General features: G+C 37.7%; 6 protein-coding genes across 6 annotated transcripts; 4 read left to right on the plus strand and 2 right to left on the minus strand.

Annotated features, from left to right (window-relative positions):
- Positions 1–1,053: 1,053 nt before the first annotated feature.
- RO3G_01109 (uncharacterized protein) lies at positions 1,054–1,722 on the plus strand (the record flags this gene model as incomplete). Its single annotated transcript, XM_067655700.1, has 2 exons — positions 1,054–1,104; positions 1,285–1,722. 2 exons carry the CDS (start codon positions 1,054–1,056, stop codon positions 1,720–1,722), a joined length of 489 nt encoding a protein of 162 aa, XP_067511801.1.
- A 2,788-nt stretch (positions 1,723–4,510) lies between these two features.
- On the plus strand, positions 4,511–5,649 carry RO3G_01110 (uncharacterized protein; the record flags this gene model as incomplete). Its single annotated transcript, XM_067655701.1, has 2 exons — positions 4,511–4,637; positions 4,703–5,649. 2 exons carry the CDS (start codon positions 4,511–4,513, stop codon positions 5,647–5,649), a joined length of 1,074 nt encoding a protein of 357 aa, XP_067511802.1.
- A 1,895-nt stretch (positions 5,650–7,544) lies between these two features.
- On the minus strand, positions 7,545–9,121 carry RO3G_01111 (glycerol kinase; the record flags this gene model as incomplete). The annotated part of the gene is made up of 2 exons (XM_067655702.1): positions 7,545–8,827; positions 8,881–9,121. 2 exons carry the CDS (start codon positions 9,119–9,121, stop codon positions 7,545–7,547), a joined length of 1,524 nt encoding a protein of 507 aa, XP_067511803.1.
- Positions 9,122–11,930: 2,809 nt separating this feature from the next.
- On the minus strand, positions 11,931–14,163 carry RO3G_01112 (uncharacterized protein; the record flags this gene model as incomplete). Its single annotated transcript, XM_067655703.1, has 3 exons — positions 11,931–12,674; positions 12,740–13,897; positions 13,969–14,163. 3 exons carry the CDS (start codon positions 14,161–14,163, stop codon positions 11,931–11,933), a joined length of 2,097 nt encoding a protein of 698 aa, XP_067511804.1.
- Positions 14,164–16,123: 1,960 nt separating this feature from the next.
- RO3G_01113 (uncharacterized protein) lies at positions 16,124–16,669 on the plus strand (the record flags this gene model as incomplete). The annotated part of the gene is made up of 1 exon (XM_067655704.1): positions 16,124–16,669. The coding sequence occupies one exon, from the start codon at positions 16,124–16,126 to the stop codon at positions 16,667–16,669; it is 546 nt and encodes a 181-aa protein (XP_067511805.1).
- Positions 16,670–18,450: 1,781 nt separating this feature from the next.
- On the plus strand, positions 18,451–19,551 carry RO3G_01114 (uncharacterized protein; the record flags this gene model as incomplete). Its single annotated transcript, XM_067655705.1, has 1 exon — positions 18,451–19,551. The coding sequence occupies one exon, from the start codon at positions 18,451–18,453 to the stop codon at positions 19,549–19,551; it is 1,101 nt and encodes a 366-aa protein (XP_067511806.1).
- Between the last annotated feature and the right edge of the window lie 216 nt (positions 19,552–19,767).

Genomic DNA, 19,767 nt, shown 5'->3' on the forward strand with positions numbered 1-19,767 from the left:
CTCTTTGTATTTCAAAATCCTACTGGAACCACACAGTCATTCTTCGTCATCTCCCAGCGGCTCAAGGGTCTCACATTCAATGATGGAATCACTTGTCAGCGAAGGTTATAAATATCCCTTCAGGAGTTTAAAGCAATCAAGAAATGATGGAAGGTGGATGTCTTTTTAGAGATTTCCATTGGCTCAGTCTTTGAAATACAGAAAACCAAACTGAACAGATTTGGTTAAAAATAGATTGTTGACTTTAAAAAAAGACTTGTCATCACACAAAGGTCCAAATCAAGTCATTTTTATTCTTAAAAAAGCAATTTGCTTTTTTGTTTCATTCTGATTATGCTGTCTGCTGTTTTTATAAACCACTGAATTTACGTTGACTTTACATTGAGCTAAAAATAAACTTGCATTTGATGAACAATGCATTTGATTTCGAGCTTTCTACATTTGCTTTATTGTCACAGTGCTCGATTAGAAATAAAATCCCCTACAAGCCAAACTATTTCACTCGTCAGTCAATGCAGTCATGCAGTGGCTGAGATGTAGAGGGCATGTTAGAGAATTTAATTGTTTATGATTGGAAGAAATAATCAAAGAAAAAGGAAAAAAAAAAATAGCTTGTTTGCCTTCAAAGATAATGTGGTGGGAGATAAAAGGAGCTTTTTTTTTATAGACTGAAACCCATTGGCCGCACAATCCTAGTTTTTTTTTTTTTCCAGCAACAAGAGAACTTGTAATGAAGGACAGCTATTCAGGTTCAAATGCAGCAGAGCCACCCACTCAAAGAAGTAATAGGTCCTGGTACAAAGTACATCTCAACTAGCTCGTGGCTGAATCTCTCTCTCTCTCTTTGTCATGACGAAGGTGCTGAGTGAGGATCGCCATCCAAAGTAACGGGACAAAATGGCCTTTGAAGGGCGTGTTATGTAGTGCAATAATAGATCAAAAGAACTTTGATTCAACATTTCTTTATTGAACTATCATAGTTTGGTGAAGACGCACAATACCCGAAACCAATCCAATTTTATATGTTACTTATGCTCTCTGAGCTTCAGCCTAATGACCTTTCAAGACACTCACACCTCTGCAGACCATGTCAATTTCATCAGTGTACACTTTCAAGCATCTCAATCCCTATGAACTCGCTATTGCAACTTGCTTTCTTTCTCTTCCAACTGTCAGACAATCTCACTCCGCCAAACTCACGCATTGTTCTTTCCAAGACCAGTCATCCACAATACTTTTATGCTCCTTTACATGTACTAGTGATTTGTGCTCCGGCATCTACAGGTAAGGGCAGAAAAGAGTTTTCCGATTCTGTACTGGACACCTGAAATTTGTCCTGTCCACTATTTTACGGTGCTGAGGAATCCTTCTTATCTGCAAGGTCGCAACAGAGGCCCTATTCTCTTTGTCAAGGTCATAGAGATTCAATCACCCCTGGTCTCTCACGCTACTTCTTCATGGCTCCATCGGAACTTTATCTCACTGTCCACCAAGGGGCCTCGAGTATCCATTTGTTCTCTCGCTTCTTCAGTTGCCTTGGACAAAAGTGTGGATCTACCAGACAGTGTCTCGCTAGAAAACTGGGCTTTGTCCGAAACGTTTCGAGCTCATTACCAATGTAACCCTATGACCACAGTCCATTTTACTACCTCAGTCCTAGATCATGCTGACGACGCCATGGTCGTATTCTGTGATGCCGACAAAAAGACTTATTCTGGATGAATGAATATTAGCCTTCCTGTTTTGTCCTGAAGCCTCCAACAATTCTTTTGAGCGATTTCTCGCTCTAGAATTGAATACCTGGACTAGGGAAAAAAAAAATAGGAAGGTTGGTATACCGATCCTTCTTTATAGACTATGATTTGATTCACTTCCTATCCTTCATTTCTTATTTGACCGAGTTCAAATCGATAAAGAGTATCATTCATCATTTATTTTTTACTTTTATTTCTGAATTCGTTCCAATGATAAAAAAAGATGCTAGCAAATAGTAACCTTTCTATTATGTTGGGATCAAAGGATTCAAATGTCCAACTACCTGAATTTCAATTGCTCTTGAACGGATTTTCAATATTTGAATAATTTCAAAGCCACAGTGCAAAGACAACTTGTTCCTTTTTTTTTTAAAAAAAAAACAGAATGCCTACATATTATGAAGTATTAGGAGTGAGCGAAACTGCTTCTACTGAATTCATAAAACAAAGGTTTCATCAACTGATATTAGAAGTAAGAATTTTTAGCTCTCTTTTTCAAAACAGTCTTTAACCTGAAGCAGCACCATCCAGATAAATCGTCAGGCAACGATACCACAGCTCAACAGGTATTAAAAGCTTGGGATATCTTGAGGAATCCCGAAAACCGAAAGAAATATGACATTGAACTTGAAAGTTTGTTGAAATCAAATGAATGTTGATAAAGTAGACTAATGCCATCTCAAAAAAAAAGGTCAAAGGAACAAACAAGATCTAGCGATCGGAGCAGAGGTCGACTTGGATGATATGGAATACAGTGAGAAAGACCAAAGCTTTTCGCTAGAGTGTCGATGCTCAGGCACCTATAGAATTACCGAAAACGATTTGGAAAATGATATTGACATTGTGGGTTGTAACAACTGTTCACTAAAGATTCGCGTGTTGTATGAAGTTTTAGAGGAGGAGGAGTCATAAGACGACGATCCTCATGCGTTTAGATAAAATACCTAAAAGATTAAACAATACATCCTATCCTGTGCCATGTGAGTCAAGGGGCTGTTAAGCACAGAAAAGAGAGATGCTAAAGGTTTGTGGGTTGTTCCAATGCATTTTACGTCATAGTGAACACAGTGAATGCAGCCTTAAAAGGGGGGGGGGGTATTGAAATCCAAGCAGAGTGCATGGTATCCAACGTCAGCAGTGAAGGGTCCAGACGATGGATGATCTTCTGTGGTTGTTGATTGGGGTGAAGACTGAGGCGTTTGGAAATACATCAACTTCATCCGGTTGGAATGATTGCCAAACGCAGGACAGTCAGCAAGAAGCATTTGAAATGCTAAAAGGCAAGCCGATCCGCCTTTTGACTGCTTGAAGGCTTAAGGAAAAACCTGTTGAACAAATTGCATTGTTCTTTTGTTTGAGAAATTAATGAAATACAAGGGACCTTGTGTATCCTTTCTGTCTATGCTCTCCTTCCCCTCTCTGCCTTGTAGAGCTGATATTATAATCCATTTTATTATAATAAAACAAGCTGCTAATAAAGGAAAATTCAATTCATTTTTAGTAATTCAAGTATGGAACACGTTCTCCTTTATCTCCCTTTTTTATGAAAATAACTTGTTTATGATTTTTTTTTCCCGGAAAGGAGCTAAAAAAAAAAGTCTTTTCTCTCTTATTTTTTTTTCTTACAAAACACCAAGCATCTTTCTGGTCTTGTTGAGCTGAAAGAAAGAAGAGCAGACAGACAGATAAAAAGATCCATTTTCTTCATTTTCATGTTATTTGATGAAGTCTAATGATTTTACCATTTTGAAGCCTGCAGAAAAGCAAACCAACCATGTCAATAAAGGGACCTCCCTTGAATTTTCTTTGAATGGCAGTGTACTACCTTTTTCTCCTTTTTTTTTTTTATAAATCAATTTCAATTTTATCAAACAAGGTTATCTATCACTTTGTTTCATACCCTTCATCTTTCATTCTCCCCTTTCATTGCAATATAAAAAATATTGTTTTCTAGACAAGGGCAGGTCGATCACCAAGAGAACCATCCAAAAGAACAAATGCATCTTGTTCCTTTCACAAGGGATGGCGTTTCTAACCGCCGTTTCATTTTGAATATGCAAAAGAGAAAGACGATGCAGGTGCCTGTGCCAAGCAGTTGTTTATCGCACTGTCATTGACACATGTGGCATTTGAAAGACGAAAAGGATTGGATAAAGTCACTTCATGCCGTTCTACGACCGTGTTCCTTTCTAAAGCCAATATACCATTCTTAGGAGCTCATTTCAATCATCATTTATTTTTTGAACCCGACTGACTCTTGTATCAGCCCAAACTGGCCAACATTTTTATTTTAATGGGGAAGGAGTAGTCTAGAAAAAAATTACAAGTGCTTTCATTTAGAGGAGATGCCAAAAAAGGATCCAGGAGTCTGTAATAAAACAGTGTAACAATGACAATAGTCAAAAGGTCATTCATCTGGTAATTAAGGAGTTTACACACTGATTAGGAAACTAAAAAAAGTGACAAAGAGCAAGTCAACCTTTTTTTTTCTTCTTCTTCCTTTTCTCTGCTCATCACCTTGTATCAGTCTACTATAAACAAGTCCTTTCATCATGTTATATCTCAATAAAAAAGAAATCAACCATAGACCCTCGATACCTTCAACACCATCGTTATATCAGGAAAGTACTGTTGGAAAAAAGCAAGCGTCACTTATAAAGTGCACCGCAAGAAAAATACAAGAAGAGCAGGCCTCCACTGATTTCATTCAGCATAACGGACTGAAATCACGATTATCAGATTCTGCTCTGTCGTGTATGTCTGTGGAAGAAAGGACTCGACTGTACCAAGAAAAATACGAGAATATCATCGTAGCAGAGAATGTGATGAGAAGTTGGATAAAAACAAATAAAGAGAAAGGACCTCCTTTGGAGCTATCAGAAGGTAAGAATCTCTTTTTATAATCATTGGATGGGTTGAGAGTAATGATTCCATGCTTTGTTCTCTAGCTTACCCACCTCCATCAAGAGCTCGATTAGCAAGCGTTTCGATACCATGCACTCAGAGCAAAAGGAGAAGCCTACTTGTACATCTAAACCGTGAATGCGATCCGATAGCACCCTCACCAAAAGCTTCCTTTAGTACCTTTCTCAAAAAGGCCATCCGTCCATCCGAAAGCTCATCCAATAAGCAAAAGCCAACCCCTAGACTATCCGTCACATGTTCAGCATCCAAAAGTATCGGATTTTCCTTGGGCAGTTCATTCAATCGACTGTCTTCGTCCAAGCAACCGCATTCAGCCACAGCCGATCGCCGGATCAGCACTGTCCAGGGCAAAGCGACCGATACGACCTCTTGCCAAGAAAAACCATGTCTGAGCCAGAAAGACCAGGTTAGAAAGAAAGAGACCCAGCAAAGACTGTTGTCTATCACGGAATGTCCAAAACCGAATGGGCACTCGACCCTGCCCACAAAGAAAAGTAGCAGGCCACATTCCACCATCGTTCCCTATTCACCTTCCTCCATCTTCCTCGACAGACTTCAGCTCAGTGGTATTTATGAAGAAAACGGGCATCAAACGGTCCAGTCAAACACGTATAGCAAGAACAAAGCACATCATTCGGTTGAGCATGTTCGTCCGGACTCTTTTATCCAGACACATGATCTGACCGAGTTCACAGACACACGATCGATCAGCAACACCTTCTCCTCCTCCTTACAAGTCAGCCACGGTGAAAAACGAACGGGTTCATCTGTCAAGAACCCGGACAGTCGTTCCAGACGTGGTCCTACCCTACAGACCTTGGCCGAACGACACCAACTGACCTTGATTCACACCGCCAAAGAAGCAAAACAGAAAAAACGCATGTCCTTCTCCCTCGGTCCCTCTCTCTCTTCCATACGATTCATTCCCCAAAAGGTGCCCACTCTAAAGCGGCAAAGTATGCTAGCCTAGACCTTGACATGCTTTGAACATGTACCCTTTTGTTATTTTTGTCATCGGTTCCCCCAAAAATAATACGCGCTGTAAATGTTTTCAAATAAAAAATAGCTTGCTGCATGCAGCATTGACTGATTGTAATCTTGTCAGTGTTGAATAACACAAGACCTGTTTGTATTCTATCTGATTATTTACATCATCCTAAGGCCTGTTTCTTCTTATCAAAACCTTTTCGACACTCCACATCAAAGAGATCTATATGATTTGCTTTAGAGGAAATACGATATCTTGTTTTTATCTTTTGCTTTTTGAAATGAACCTAAAGAAAGAATCTCAAGCAAACTAGGTAAAACAAAGGCGTCATGTGCTAACAAATGGTCTTGATAGCTAAAGGATGTATGGCCAGTCGAGGATGAACAAGGTTCTGATGCATAGAAAATAGGTCATCACAATAAAACAGGTCGCTTATACATCTTTGTATTGAAAGACAATAGAAATGGGGCTATTGAACTTAAGTTGCCCATCCTCTGTGGATGAAGAGATGCTTACCACTCGATCTCATGCACTGTTAAATCGACTCTGGTTATTTTATGTTTGTGAATCCAAAACAGGTCAAATAGGGCCGACTACAAACCGATACAAGCAGAACTCGATATGAAAAATTACACTGCTTTTTTTTTTCAAGTCATCGTGAAAGTACACTCAAAATGGAACGATGTGCTTAAAAAAAAAGGTCTTTTTTTTTCTTTTGGTTCTTTTAGTAGAGAAAAGGAGGAAGAATAGAAAGAGAGAGAAGCTGCATGTAGATCAGGGCATACTTGTCAAAATACACTCCCCCCCTTTTTGATTTCTATTGACCGGACCCTCCGATAGTGTAAAACCGATGCTGATGAACATGTTGATTCTGCAGAACAACCACCCCTCTTTTTTATCAAACGTGTTTCTCCTAAAGACAATGGTCAGCAGGATGAGGATATGCTAAAGTGACCCTGTGAGTGAAGCAGTCAATACAAAAGCTGCTAGTGCTTCATGGAACGAAGGCTGAGGATTACGTACAGATGAAAGCACACTTTTCAAACGCCGTTTTAGAAACCTTTTTTGGATTGATTAAAGAAAAAACCACGTAGAGAAACATCATCTTTTGATTCAGACCACAGACAAGCAACATGACATTTAGGTCTAATCTTGACGACATTAAAAAAATATATTTTTGCTTTCTTTGAATATTATCTTGCAAAAGATGAAGCTTGTTGAACAGTGAGGCATGACTGAAGGTATTGTGTTCTGTAAGCACATATGAACCATATGCTGTTGATTAAAGAAAAGAAAAGAAAAAATGCTGTCGAGCATGATTGACTAGACAATAAATTTCAAAAATTTGTAAACATTTACGTTCTCTCTCTCTTTTTTTATTTTTGTAATAAAAGTCTTCAATCCACATTCTTCTCTCCTTCATCTTTTTCTTTTCTATTTTTTTTTTTTTTCTAGTTCAATCATGGTGAAAATTCACCCAATTTATTTTGATGAAACAAACGTATTCTATTCATGTTTAACTTGTCATTCGCAACTGATCAGTCACCAAGACATCATTTCAAAAGCATTTCAAGGCAGGGTAAAGTAAAAGAAAGTAAAATGTATATCATCAAACGCTTCAAAGAATTAACTATTTCCTTAAACTGAACAAAAAGCATGGACCTGCATATTTAGTTGAAAATACAATCAACATATCAATCGGAAATCATGAAGAGCGATTATTAATGACTGGTTATCACATCATTGCAGATATTTCATGTCAAATATGTCAAACCAAAATTGGTTGGAAATATGTACGAGCCCCTGAAGCTTCACAAAAATATAAGGAAGGGAGATGTTTGATTGAAAAATCCAAAGTAATAAAGGAAAGTTTATTTTTATAATTCTTCTACATCGTCTTTCCAGTGAAGGGAGCTTTCTACGGCCTTTTTCCAAACATCATATCTTTCTTCTCGCTGTGCTTCTGATAGATGAGGTTGAAACCGACTCACGTCATCCACATTGACACTATCTAAATCGTGCACTGACTTCCAGACGCCTACTGCTAATCCAGCCGCAATCGCCGTACCAAGCGCGGTTGTTTCTCTCATCGCAGGCCGTTCGACTTGGATACCCAAGATGTCTGCTTGGATTTGCATGGCCACATCCGAGTTTGACACACCACCATCTACTTTGAGTACCTTGAGTGGAACACCAGCGTCTTGATTCATGCTTTCCAAGATGGCTCTAGATTGGAAAGACATACTTTCGAGAGTGGCACGGGCCAAGTGATACTTTGTCGTATAGGTCGTCAAACCGATCATGGTTCCTCTGGCATCATCTCGCCAGTAAGGAGCAAACAAGCCAGAGAAGGCCGTGACGAAAAAGACACCGCCCGTGTCAGAGACATGCTCAGCCAACTCACTGACTTCTTCCATCGAATTAATCAATCTCAGATTATCGCGTAACCATCGTAAAGAAGAACCTGCTACGGCCATCGATCCCTCCAGTGCATAATAAGCATCTTTACCTAGCTGAAATGCGACGGTCGTGATCAATCCGTGCGTTGACTCCACCGGGGTCGTTCCCGTGTTGAACAGCATAAAGGCCCCCGTGCCAAATGTACATTTTGCCTCTCCACGATCAAAGCATTTTTGACCCAAAAGGGCAGCTTGCTGATCTCCAATACAACCTGCGATCGGTATCCCCTTCAGTGGTCCATCGGCCATATGTCCATAGATCTCTGATGACGAACACAGTGTCGGCAAGAGCTTTTCGGGTATCCCAAAAAAGTCGAGTAACGCTGGCTCCCATGCGAGTGTCTTGAGGTTCATGAGCAGCGTACGACTGGCGTTCGTCACATCCGTCACATGGGCTGTACCACCCGTCAACTTGAAAATAAGCCAGCTGTCGACCGTACCAAAGCAAGCCACATCCTCTTTTACCGCTTTTTTCACTTGTTCATCATTTTCCAGCATCCACTTGTATTTAACAGCAGTAAAATAAGACGTGATGTCCAGTCCCGACAGCTTCTTGACAATATCCGCATTCTCTCTTTGTTTTAATGAGTGTACCATCTCATCTGTTCTGATATCAGACCAAACAATCGTATTTCGAAGTGGTTCGCCTGTTTTCTTATTCCATGCTACAGCTGTCTCTCTTTGATTGGTGACACCAATACCTATTTGATGTCAAGATGACATGTCCTCAACACGAATCTTTTTTTTTAAATACCTTTAATATCCTTTATGTCATATCCCATTAATTCAAAACGATGGATGGTTTGATCAATACATTTTGTAACAGTCTCTAATATATCATAAGGGTCGTGCTCTATCCATCCTTGTTTAGGTTGACTTTGTGGTAATTCTTGCTGATAAAAAGTAATAAGTTTTCCTTCATTATCAAATATTAAAAATCTAGATGAAGTAGTTCCTTGGTCAATTGCTCCTATAAATTCTCGTTTTGAAGACATCAGTTGGGGTTATTGAAAAAGAGGCAAAAAAGAAAAGAAGAAAAAAAAAAAAAGAGATCAAAATCAACGAGACTTTCTTTTTAAAGTGCACATGAAATCATTATCTTTTATTTTGGACAAATGAAAAATTTAAATTCAGATTTTTCCCGCTTTTGTTCTACACTTTCATTGCCTGCTTTTTAGTCCCTTTTTTTATATAAAGAAAAAAGCATACTTGGCTTGCAATAAAACATGTCCAATAAAGCACACATGTCTATCAAAGAGTTCAAGACATCTTTAATTTTTCATTAACACATTCTAATGACACTGACGAGACGTGTTGTCCGGTCTGATGAATCACGCTTCACCGTTGAAGACAACGATAGGGATGCCAGGATAACCAGAAAAGTTGCAAAAAAGAGATGACAAAGGCCATGTTATGTCAACAGAAAAATGAGAGAAAGAAAAATGGGATGATTTGGAGTTTTAAGATGGGATACTTTGGGCCATTCGCCTTTGTAGATGATACTGTCAATCAAGACGAAAGAGCAACATTTTAGCTTAAACATTCCATCCCTAGCTCACTGAGCTGTTCAATAAGGAGAATGAGACTGTTATGCTTCAAAAAGATGATGCCAGCTGTCATGCTGACTCGTTCGCAAGGCGATAGAAAGAGGTTCATGGTGTTTGAGGCCTTGAATACTGACCCACTCAAAGTCCTGATTTTTATCCATAAAGCATATTTGATGAGCACTTGAGACAGAACTAAAGGAGACTAGGGCTACTATTACCAATTGATAAGATCCGTGGCTGATAGCTCAATTAGAGTGAGAGAAGGATGACATTGGACTTGTTGAGCGTCTAGAGGAGAAGTATGAAAAACAATGTGAAGCAGTGATTGACAACAGACTGAATTATATCATACTTATAAGAGTAGACATCCTAACCTTTACACTTTCAAACTAGTAAGCCTTCTCTTATTTTCATCTAGTCATAACATGTTGAATTCAATGTATATTCTTTGGCAAGAAATCTTGTTTAAAAATGGCAACACGTTGATGTGCGACCCTATAAATAAATTATCCCAGTTATGAAAAAGTCAATAGCATTAACAAACTTGAGTTAACAAACTGTATTGATCTGGAGTATGGTTGCAAACTTCAGTCATTCTGATATTAAAATCCTTTTTTATTGAAAGGTGACTTCTTGCTTTTGGCATTAGCCCAAAGTTGCTCTATAGAATTGAGCTCAGACAAGTAAAGTGAAAGATGAATGCATCTATATCCTATTCTTATAGCTGTATTTCCAATTTTATCAAAAGTATAGATTAGCATGTTATTCATGATAAAATAATAGCCTTTTATTGCTGTATATTTATTCATTTAATCCAGATTAGTTGAAATGAGATTCAGACAACGGTCAATAGCTGTGTCTCTTGAAGCTGATGCTTCCAATGAAATAACTTTTCTTTACAAGCCCTGTCAACCTTTGATTCCTTTGGGATTTGAGAGGCCCTTAGTTCCATGTTGATGACACCTGCTGCTGGAATTGCTCCAAAATTGTATATGACAGTGCTCTCACTATTGGAATAGTGACCACGGTCATAGATCACAGACTGTACGAATAGTACAAGGTCTCATATCGATATCGAGATAAGCCTCTTCAATATATACACGGTTTGTAAAAAATAAAAATAAAAAAAAGTCTATATTTGCCTACTTTTCATCCATTCAAAACGTTTCTTGAGAGTAACTTTGCAATTTATAGCAGCTGGATAGCAAGGGCCCTTTTCTATCTATTGGATTCTTTGGACATAAGTCCTCCAAATAACAGTTGGCCTCAAGCCAAATCCCTTAAAGTGCTTCAGTCAAGTTATCTACAGCATCTTTCGTAGTGGCATATGGACAATTGTCAAATGAATCAGTAAGATGTTCTTCTTGTATCTGATTTTTTTTATAGTTTAACTTGTTTGTTTTTCATAAATGCCCCAGTCTGGATCTCCTTTCGATTTCTTGGCCCCACTATGCGTTGTACGGATAGGAATACCAATCAGCTTGGCTGATTTTGTAGGATTGAATAGCTTAAATTTTAGCTAATGAATAACAAGAATCTTTTTGCCGCCTGAATAGATATTGTATTGTTTACCTGTTCGTTCATTCTGATTTTTAGCAATTATTTCCTTTTTTTTATTCAAGGTATGCATCGTTGGTATCAAAATCAGTGCCTTGAATTTGATACTACTATATATTTGTTAATTTCTAAATGGTAAGGATCGAGTGTCTCCCTCCATTCCAATGCCTCACATTCATCCTTATTAAAATGTTTCCTTGACGATCTTTGTATAAAATAAAGCTCTTTATTTATTACTTGGTTTATAATTTAAAATTCTCAAAAGCGATAGAGCGGAAGAATGGTTTAAAATTATGTCATTTGAGATTATCAAAGTTACCTTTTGGTCTCTGTGGCAATTGTAAATCGAAGCTGAGCAAAGATTTGGAATCTGTTTCTAAAACTTGCTATTTGGTACCATGAGCATTGTATATTTAGATTTTATGATTCATTGAATATTTTTTTTTAGTTGGGATTTTGAATTACAAAAGATTAATTTGATGATAAATATACTGTGAGGGTATTTTTTCAAGAATAGCAGTGTCTCCGACGCGGTCCCCTCATTTTTTTGGGGGGAAGGGACGGATGGTGAAATACTTTGTTTCTGGAAAATTTTAAATCCCGCTTTCCTGCTGATACTTTAACGCTTTCATTTGAATGATATATTTGTAATAAATTACTTTATTATTAATTCAATAGTAAACAAAAAACATTTCAATAATTAAATCTGATTATCTGCGACTAACTTGCACATTTGGTTGATAGAAAGCTTGTCAGAAACTCTTCTGAATTCAAGAAATTGTGCAGCTTCTTCACAGCTTATACCTCTTTCATTTGACAGCGACTCTATTTTCTTGTACAGTGGAAGACGTCTAGTAAAGAACCTAGACTCGGTTCTGTTGTCTACTTTGCGCCAATCTGCACCGTACTGCTCTTCCATAGACTTGATAGATGGCTTTCCAGCAAGACCAACAGAGTATTCTCGCCATACATCTGTCACGCTTATCAAACTTCTACTCATTTTGAATGATGGTAGACCTCTTGAGTTAGCAGCACTTGGGGAAGGAATAGATGACAGCGGAACAGAAGAGGAAGGAAGGATGGTTGATGTTTGTTGAATTTGTGTATTCTCATCACCTTGTCTTAGCATGTTTGAGATTTGCAAAAAAGAATCAGCGAGCATGGTTCGGTTTTCTGCTTCCAATTGCTTGACTGCATTCAAAGTAAGTTGATTCTGAGATTGGACTATGTTCAGCATAGCATTCATTGAGTCAAACCCTGTCTTCATAGCTGCTGCGACTTCAGGTAACAAAACTTCCAGATGTTGGCTCATTTTGAACTTCTCATCGTTGGCAGCGATTGCAGATGAAAGACGCTCTTCATAGTCTTTGTAAATATCAGTATCAAAGATGCTGTGGGACCAAATAAAGCTTCCGGGGTATTTTCCCTTCAACACCACTGAGTCCTAAGATAAAAATAATTAGATATCGTAAGCATTATGACTTGATTTGTAAAAAAAATAATCCTTACCTGCAAAAAAACTGTTCTTAAATAATCCATTAAATCTAAAAAGTTTGGCCCAGCAATATCGTCTTCAACTTCCTTCCTGTAAAACTTCTCTCTCCAATATTCAATCCAAGGAAACACCATTTTGCGCAATTCTTCTGATGGCTCAATTGAACCACGATTGATGAAGTAATCACCCTTACGAGTAGTGAACCCGGCCAGCACTTTAATGGCATCAACAGGAAGGCCACTTAAATAGCAACCAACCATTCTATCGCTACCCCAACGTCCAACTTGTCTCTGTTGGTCTCCAGAGACACCTTCATTTGCAACCATATTAATGGCACTCTTTCTGTTGATGTGAGTGAGCTTGCTTGAATGAACACCGCAATACCTAAGCACTTGTTTATAAATCTTGGCTTGTTCACTATAGGTAATTGACCCATCCCCTGTAGTGTTTGGAAACAAATAAGTATCATACCAATCACGGCGAGTCGAGAAGTTTGGAAATGGTAGGTTTTGATGATGGAACAAGGAAAAAAAATATTGAGCAAAAGCGCCATGTGGACAAACTTCAACATCCCTATGGCGAAGAGCAGAACCATATTGAATCTTGCCATCCTTATTAGTCTTACCAAATGTTATAGTGGCTACTATAGCAAAGCAAGTAGAGGGGCCTTGATTTTTGAGTTCCATGATGAATAAATCTGGCAGCTGTGTTCCAAGAGCAGTCTCACTACGCATAAGCATGGCATGGCTCATAGAAAAGCAGACTTTGTTTCTCAAAGAAAAGATGTTGTTTTGAATCAAAAAATACTGATTGATTCGAAGCAATTCTTGATCTGTATAGCCATCATTCAAAGTATTTTTCCCACGATCCTCATATTCGGTTCTTTTGCGTCTTGCTTCCTTTTTGGTATGAGTGTCAAGAAAGCGCTTCACGATAGGTCCTCTTGCCATTGTATGCTTATTGAATCCTGCTTCTACCTGTTGATGGTATAAATCAACCACAGCTTTTACATAAGCAAGGACTGATTCCCTACCCAATGGTGCGGGTGATCCATCTGCATTTTTCTTGAATTTGTTTCCACGGGTCAAAACATAGTCTTTGAGAAAGAAAGCTAGCTTTGCGTCATAAACAATAGTACCATCCGCAACTTTTTCTTTATTGGCGCACCATTCCTATTTTCAATTTCAAACAATTTAGAAATCATCACCCAAACAATCTTTATAACATATAGCTTTTAACTTACAAACCATTCTCTTTGCTTAGATTTATAAGCAGCAGTCGTGTTCTTGGGACGATATGTTTGATTTTCAGCAATGACCATTTGCGTATTTTTATCCATTGCTAGCCTGGCTCGAATCATGTCTTCATAATGTTCAGCATCTGGAAGAGCGATATCATTATCTCTAGTAGAAGGACCAGCGTTTGAATCGTGACTCATTGTGTCGTATAGTAGTAATAATAACCAAGTAAGAGATAAAAGCAAAAACAAAGAGCAATGTAGGTACTTTTTGAGACTGATCTTTATTTCAGTTTAAGTTAAAGTAAAAATTACTCTAATTGAAGGCAAGTATTTATATCTTATTGAATGAGTGGCTTGATATCTTCTATTGTAAGCGTTCTTCTAATCTTCAGGTACTTTAGCAAGTGTTATCTCTAATTATGATTATGAAAACTTTTCATTTGTTCTTTTGTATGTCTGTCATAGATTACCTTTTATTCTGGGAATTACTCACTGATTTGAATAACGTTATTTTAGGTGTTATTTCAATTATATGAAAGATTAGCAATATTCCTGACATTAGATTGGGTTACTGACAACAGAAAATATCTTGTTATCTTGATTGGTACTTCTTATCAAAGAACTATCATTAATACAATACATATTCTAATAGAGTATGCTTACTTGGAAACAATTGTATAATCTTATTTAAATAAACTCGTATTTTACTTATGATCTTGTATTAAGACATGTATTTATCAATGTCAACTATAATCGGCTATTTTTCTTCAACGCATTGTTCAATTGAAATGCTTAACAAATAGTAGAAGAGATATGTTTGCAAAATTGGCAATTAGTTGCCAAAAAAGAAAGTGTATATTTTTCAATTGTTGATATGAGGATCCAATCCCTAACAACCGATATTTGTCACAATAATGTAGCTTACCGTATGCACCAATCAATATTAGAAATTTGGCTTTTATATGAAACGTCAAAGGACTTCTTGTACTTGCCCTGTCACTCCCCTTTTTTTTCTATTACAGCAAAGCTGAGTTGCATAAAAAAGCTTTTCAAGCACTTTATTGGTTATCAAAGTATACAAAGGATACATTGGATATCAGAGACCCGATCGCACTTTACTTTTTGTAAAAGTGAAGTATTTCATAGGTTAGAGCACTATACCTAAACATTTCAATTTCCGATATGTAAGTTTCGGAGACCCGACTGGGGATCTGAGAGACCTGAGGTCATGATACTGAAATAATATACACATGAACACGTTGAAAATTTCTTCTATATTCGATCAATTGTAATGTGCAACATTAGAACATTCATTTATTCCTAGCAGTAACATTTAATTAATCAATTACCAATCGTTGCAAAACCATTGTACAATGATCTATTTTTCAAATAAAAATTTCGGGAAAGATATGTGCTTGAGACTTTTCTGTACTACAGAAAATTTTCAGTTTTCCAGGTCAGTTTATCATTAAAAGAAAGGAATTGCATAATTGATAACACACGATGTTTTAAGCACAAATAGGAAAAACATGGGCTTCTCTTCAATTGCTATTGGAATATGTATTCATCGTACAAATCTTTTTTTTTTCTTTCCCTTTTTTCCCTACATCTACGATCTTCCCGTAGCAATTAAATGTGTTACAAGAGTTGAATAAAATTATAAGTCTGATTTAACCGGGAGTTCGGCCCCATATTTTCCACACAGAATGATAATTATGCAGCAGGTTAAAGTACACAAATTGAGGTGCATTATCAAAATTTCCCGTGCGGGAATGATTGCTGTAGATCCTTACTGAAACTGATCGTATTTGACATTACATTGTCTGTACAAGGATTGTGCCTCAGCGACTATCTTCCTATGAAATGTACTTTTTTTTATAAGTTTCTCTTGGATATGTATTGGATTGCTCTTCAATTTATGCTGGAATATATTCATAAAATGTGCTTTTTTTTAAACTGAAAAAGCAATTAAAATTTGTACAACAGACTTGTGTTGATTATGCTATGCATTTGCTTCCATTGATCGTGTTAATATCAAGATGAATATGTAGATTATAGTTATGTTAGATCATAAGACGCGTTTTTTAAAAAATATAAATACATCAAGATCTTTGCCTTCTTTTTTTTTTCTCAATATAAGAAAACGAAAAACTCAAAGATGCTTCTCAATTCAATCAATTTGTCTCTTCTCTTTGCTGTTGGCCTTGCTACTGCTGCCAGAAATGGAAGCTATACTGTCTCTGGATTGGGTAAGAGAAAGCAAGAGATCTTAAACAATGGTGGAGGTGTTTGGGATATTGCGATTGCCATGCTTGAAACCGAAGACTTGACAACCAACTACCCTTATGGCGATAACAAGTCTGGTGATTCTACCAACTTTGGTATCTTTAAGCAAAACTGGTTTATGCTTCGTCACTCGACCTCTCAATTCAATGGACAATCCGCCTCAGATGTCAGCAATGGTGCTATCCTTAACCGGGACCTCAAAGCGGATATCAAGGCAAGACAGGAATCTCAAAACTTTTACGGCGCTGATCGATGGTTTGGTGGACACAGAAATGGTGAAACTGGCTTAAATAACTACCAAACATCGGATATAAACGATTACAAGAACGGTGTCAATTGGATCCACGATCAACTCGCCAGTGACAAAAAGTACTTGTCGGATGATACCAGATTCTGGGTTGATGTCACTCCTATTTAATTCTTTCTCATTTACAGTGCTTCCAATAAGTAATGTCACAGCCAACCGAAATAAATTTCATATTTTTAGAAATGAAGTTTGCATTTTTAGAAATCACGTCGTGATTCTTGGCATCCGAAAAATATAAATAGGGAATGTGTATTTTCTTCTGGTATTTTTTATTTTTCAATACTTTACAATGCAACATGAGTACAATATTTCTATATGAAGATGGGCATGGCAATGTTATTGATGAGAATGGTAGTCCTGAGCACATGGACTACATTGTTGATCAGAATGAATTTATTGTTGAGACTATTGCTACTCATACAGAGTACTTGGGAAATGCAGTCCCTAATGAATCTTCTCTGACTTGTCCAATGTTGTTAGAAAAGCCAAAAAAAAATGAAGATATTCATATGAAGGAGGCAAAACCAAAACGAGAACATGTACGTTATACAGTCCAGGATAAAGTTAGGTTTTTCGATCTGAAGGTTGAAAAGTGTATGACCGCATCAGCTGCAGCAAAGCAGTTGGGCATTCACCCTCGAACAGCTTATAGATGGGTTAGCCAGTATAATGCGTGCCCTGACAGTATTTTTGAGAGCTGTAAAAAAGTAGGTCGTAAGTGCATCTTAACTGAAGAACATAAAACGATTGTGATCAACTTCATTGATGATAATCCCTCTGCTACTGTTGTTGAAGTGACCGAGCATTCATTGAAGCGATTTCATGATCTTAAAATATCACGCAGCACTGTTAATAACTTTATGAGACGTGAATGCAACCTTTCGTTGAATAAAGCAGATTTTCATTCTATTGAGAGAAACAGTCCAGCAAAGATTGAGGAGCTGTACAATTGGGTTTGTAAATGGAAAAATACAGACATGAACTTTTTGACGAATTGCGTGTTTCTTGACGAGTCTGCTTTTGATATCAATATGAAACGGTCAAGAGCTTGGTCTAGAAAAGGTACGCGTGCTATTGTTACCCGACCAACAACGAGAGCAAACACGACGTCTATATTGGGCGCTATCTCTGCCTCGGGTTTGATTACCGTCGGCGTGAAAAAAATCAAGACCTGCTAAGAAAAGACAAGCTGAAGGATATATAAGCTCAGGGACTGTCGCTGGTCACTACATTAGTTTCTTAAAAATTACTCTCGACGAAATGGACAAACACCCACATATGAAAGGCCATTATATTGTTATGGATAATGCACCCATTCACACGCATGAAAACATAAAGAAGTATATTGAATATCTCGGATACAGATGTGTGTATCTTCCTACTTACTCTCCTGAGATTAATCCAATTGAACAATTCTGGGCAGTGACAAAGAGTAAGGTTAAGCGTCATAGATTTTTGCAGGAAGATACTTTATCCAAGAGGATTACAGAAGCCTGCAACAATGTGAAGCAAAGTCATTTCAAAGGGTTCGTCTCGCATTCTTACCAGTGTTGGGATAAATGTCGAAACAGGCAACCTATGTAATGACCCAAACGAATATGCGATCAGGGAAAACGGTAAGTGGCAATCAGGCAAAAAAAAAAAAAGCGCGTTATAATTAGAAAACTTGGTCGATAACCTGGTAGCCGTCACAGCGTTGATGGTTACTTGGTAACTTGCAGTTATTCCACCGCCAATCGGACACTTGTTTGAAAATATCGGTCAAACTTTCGAAAAAAAAATCATTCTTTTATTTGGTCACTTGACAAAAAAAAAACAATAAAAAAAAAACACGCACCATCCCTTTCTTTCTCTCTTTCTACCTGGTTTTTTATCGATTTACTATCAAATTCATGTCAACATCCAAAAACAACTTATTAACACGCGGTCAAGCCATATGCCTTGTACTTGATATTGTGCCCACTGTTGACAACCGACGAAAAGGAAATGACATAGTAGACAACAGTGTGTTTAATGTTACGTATACCGAAGATCAAGGCCCTCAACATCCTTTTGCCATGGGGAAGTCAATTATCGAGAAGAATCCGTTTACATACAAGACTTATCCTAGGACACCACCTACCAGCCCAACTTTATATCCAAGCAATACTGTGGCCAGTAATAAAATCAGCGATTTCAGCAACAACAATAATAACAACAATAGCGACGATAGCGACGATAGCGACTCAAGCACCGGTGATTCAATTGTCTACAACCTCCAAAGTCTACTATCGATCACCAAGTCAATGTTTTTTAAGAATGCTGAAAACAAAGATCTCTTTGACTATGCCTTTTATACCACGACGGACATCTACAACAACATCACCAAGCAACTGCCACGACTACCCAAGTTTATGAATGCGTCAAAGTTTGGAAAACTTATCAAAGACAAAGACTTCGGCGAACGGGTCTCCAAGCGTGTCGAAGGAAAGAATATCAAAGGACGAATGTTATACAAGCTCAAGGACAATGCGATCGGAAACTTGGTGGAATCAACATCTGCCTTCCGCACAGAAATCAATAACGATGGTAGCAATTGGATAAATGTTGGATATGTTAGGAAATCTCCAGGCATTGAAAGCGTGGCGACACGGCAAGGACTCCTCGAGGCAATGATCATGAAGTTAAGGAACCGATGTCTCTGCCGTTATATCTTTGCCTCTACCAGCTCAACATCATCTTCACCGATCTTGGAAAGAGATTTCTTGGCGGACAACAATACTAATAGCAACAACATCAAGGCAACCGGCTTGGCTTATTGCGATGGGGATACTCAAGCAATGATTGACTTCATTGGACACTCAATCAAAAAGATTCGGCTTTGTGTGATTTCATACGCTGGTTTATCAAATAATCCTAGCGACGTTGCCTTATTATTAAAGTATGAAAAATATTTTTCATATGTTTATTTCATACTAACTTTTGTTGTATCTTTTATAGGAGCTGTAAAATGATCAAATCAATCGTGGTGGATCATGACAGCCATATAGAATTACTCAGCAGGTATTCTCTTCTGCATGGGGACAAGAAAAAAATTGAGCTATTCAAGTCAAGATCTGGTTGTGTGAAACGGTCAACATAGTTCTCATTCCCAATTTTATTAATCTCATCTTTCCTCCCTTTTCCCTTGATACCGTGTTATTCCCTCTCCTTTTATATTTATTTTCTTT

This window comes from Rhizopus delemar, genomic scaffold (genome assembly GCF_000149305.1).
Source record: "Rhizopus delemar RA 99-880 supercont3.1 genomic scaffold, whole genome shotgun sequence".
Lineage (NCBI taxonomy): Eukaryota > Fungi > Mucoromycota > Mucoromycetes > Mucorales > Rhizopodaceae > Rhizopus > Rhizopus delemar.